General features: G+C 60.4%; 1 protein-coding gene across 1 annotated transcript; it reads right to left on the reverse strand.

Moving 5' to 3' along the window:
- Positions 1-973: 973 nt before the first annotated feature.
- On the reverse strand, positions 974-2285 carry LOC104387512 (gap junction gamma-1 protein-like). Its single transcript, XM_009996281.1, has 2 exons — positions 1109-2285; positions 974-981 (listed from the first exon to the last, which is right to left on the reverse strand). Exons 1-2 carry the CDS (start codon positions 2283-2285, stop codon positions 974-976), a joined length of 1185 nt encoding a protein of 394 aa, XP_009994583.1.
- Positions 2286-3286: the final 1001 nt, after the last annotated feature.

The raw sequence follows: 3286 nt of genomic DNA on the forward strand, positions 1-3286 counted from the left end.
TAATATAGATATTAAAAAGAAAAAAAAAAAAAAAAGTAAGAAGAAAAAACAGTGTGACAATCATTTCTGAGTAAAAAACAACACTACAAAAATTCCTTTGTGACCCAAGCTGAGATGATGAGAAATGCCCCACTGGCTCCTGGCTGAGCCTGACTGGGGGCACTGTGTCCCCCCCTCCGCAAGACCAGGGTCCAGCCGCACGCAAGGGGTCCTGGCCTCATGGCTAGAGTGGGAGGGGATGGGCTTTGATCCAACGGCAGCTGGCCAGGAGCGGGGCAGAGGAGGCGGGAAGGACAGCCCCTGCCCTCTGCACAGACATTTTTTGGCGGGCCAGCCCCACGGCTCACACCCCGTGACAAGACTCTGCACAGGACAGCCCCCCCTGCCACATCAGCACCAGAACCACCAGGAACCCCCTTCCCTCCTCTCCCCACTGTCCTCTCTGCCTTCAGCACAATGCCAGCCTGGCGCCCTGCCCCATGGTTCAGCCCGGCCAGCCGGACCCCCAGGCTTGGTTCCCCTAAACCTCCACGCTGCGGGGACAATGCTGACTTCACCAGCATGCACAGCACTGGCTGGTGTATCGGCAGGTGGCAGGGGGATGAGAGGGCATGGGGAAGCACAAGCAGAAGATGCTGCAAAAAAGGGTGCAGTAGGAGAACAATGGGGTGAAACAGGAGATGGGGGACACAGGCCCAGAACAGGGACTGGGAGCAGATTATAAAAATGCCTGGGTGCACACGCTGGCAAGTTTATAAAAATGTACAAAAATAAGATATTCCCTTTGTGAAAATTAAGTAGGAATGTCCCCCAAGGCCCCCATCCCTGCCACTGCCCACCAGGACAGGGCTGCCCAGCCAGCCCTGCCAGACAGGCACATGTCACCCTCCACCCAGCACTCCAGGCAGGTTGCCTGTCCCACGGTGGTGGCAGCAGCTGCTCTGGCAGAAACTGATGTTGTCCCTGGTGACACTCACAGCCCTGTGGGGAGCAAAAATCATGTTAGCATGCACCCAGGAAGAACAGCATCCCCTCCCGAGGGCAGGCCAGGGGCAGCCCCTCATACCCTTACCACAGTGGGCCAGATCTGTCCCCCTCCACAGCTCACCTGTGGTCCTGTCACAGGCAGAGGTCCCCTTCTCGTGGGCAAGGTTGAGGCGGTTCTGCTCGGCGGCAATGCCATTGGCCTCAGGGCTGCTGCTGCGGGCAGGGCTGAGGGACTGGAGGGGGGGCTGGAGGTGGAAGGCCACCTCCAGGTGCTCCTGGGCCAGGCGCAGGTGCTCACGCAGCCGGGCCAGCTCGTGTGCTGGGGGAGCCCCGGCCAGGGTAAAGCGCCCTGCTGCCTGTGCGAGGCTCTCCTGGTAGTCCAGCTTGGCATCGGGCAGGGGGGCTCGCAGTGGCTCCTTCTTCAGTGAGTGGTAGGTAGGGGGTGCACTGGGGGCTTTCTTGGGGTACTGCGGTGAGGGGCTGCTGCTCGCCGGGAGTGGGGAGCTGTTGGTCCGGCTCAGGGCATCGCGGATGCGTCCCACGCCGAGATGCAAGAGCTCGCAGACGTTGAGGAAGAGGCAGAGCCCACTGACAGCGTACATGACGAGGAGGAAGATGGTCTTCTCTGTGGGGCGGGAGACAAAGCAGTCGACGGTGTGTGGGCAGGGGCTGCGACTGCAGACATAGGAGGGGCTCACCTCAAAGTGATACAGCCAGTACTGCCCGAAGAGGAAAGCCATCTCCAGCAGCGAGCGGCACAGCAAGTGCAGCACGTAAGCACGCATCAGCCCGTCCTGCTTGATGCGGCGCCGGCCGTCGTGCTTCTCTCCGCCCTCCGGGCTCTTCTCCTTCTCCACCTCAATCTCTTCAAAGATCATGGGGTCTTCTTCGTTATCATCCTCTGCCTCTTCGTAGTCCCGCCCGGCTCCTCGGCGTACCACCGGCATGCGTGCCCGCTGGGCTCCCGGTGCCCGGCGCCGCAAGGACTCAGGCATGCGGGCGATGCGGTGCATGGCGAAGCCCAGGTAGAGGACAGATGGCATGGCCACCGTGATGATCTGGAAGACCCAGAAGCGGACATGCGAGAGCGGGGCGAAGGCATCGTAGCAGACATTTTCACAGCCAGGCTGTTGCGTGTTACAAACAAACTTGCTCTGCTCATCATAGTAGATGGATTCGCCCCCCACAGCTGTCAGCACGATGCGGAAGACAATGAGGACAGTGAGCCAGATCTTGCCCACGAAGGTCGAGTGGTTGTTGATCTCCTCCAGGAGCCGTGTCAGAAAACTCCAGCTCATCCTGTCCAGGCAGTTGGCTCAAACTCTGCAGGGAACGGGTAGGCAAACAGGCACTGAGCAAACCCATGGGCACCTCACCAGGTCCTGCCAAACCACCAGCCCCAACATCCCTTCCCTCACCCACCAGGTACACAAACACAGCCCTATGCATGCACGCATCTCCCCAAAACCACATCCCCCGCCCAGCACCTCCTCCCCACACTCCTGTCCACATCCTGCTCCCCCCACCCTCACTGCCAGCCAGGTGGGCAGCGGAAAGGCTGGGACGTCCCAGTTCCCTGCAGGACATACCTGGGGGAACAGTCAGCACAGCCACAGTCAGGGTAAACATGGCAGCATGGAGTAGCACCAGCTGAGGAGGGCAAGGGGACAGGCAAGGGACTGACACAGCCTCCTCCACCCACAGTGTCACAGCACCTGTTTGCCACCTGGTCCTGGGCAGGTCCCCAACCAGTGCCACACCCTGGACCATCACCCACACCCTCCCATGGGGGCCCACAGGCCCCTGGAGGAGGGCAACATGCTGGCAGCAAAGCCGGGTGCCAGCAGCCCCTCTGGCTTATTGCAGCTTCCAGCCCTGAATCCCAGCCAAGAGGTCTACCCCAAGCATCATCCCCCTCCATGTGCTCATGAGCCAAGTCCTCTGCACCCCACAGCTCTCCCTCAAGGGCTTGGAGAGATGCAGCATCACTGCCTCAACAAATCTCCATGCTGTGCCCTCTCTCCCGTGGGACCCCAACCCCCCCATCCTTATGAGCACTTGAAGCCCGGTGACCGGTGCTCAGAGCAACCCACAGCCCAATGGTAAGGGCTTGGGAGGGAGCAGAGGAGGAGACAGGAAGGTGATGGTGAGGAGCAGCGTGAGGCAGCCAAGAAATTGCACAAAGTCCCAGCAGCTGAACACCGGAGGTAGGGGAGGAAATTACAAGGACTGTGCCACAGCTCCTGGCCAAAGGAGAAGACGCAAGGGGAGGCACCCCACTGCCACCCCCAGCCTCTGT

Source organism: Chaetura pelagica, unplaced genomic scaffold (genome assembly GCF_000747805.2).
Source record: "Chaetura pelagica isolate M959 unplaced genomic scaffold, ChaPel_1.0 scaffold3, whole genome shotgun sequence".
In the NCBI taxonomy this organism is placed as follows: Eukaryota; Metazoa; Chordata; class Aves; order Apodiformes; family Apodidae; genus Chaetura; species Chaetura pelagica.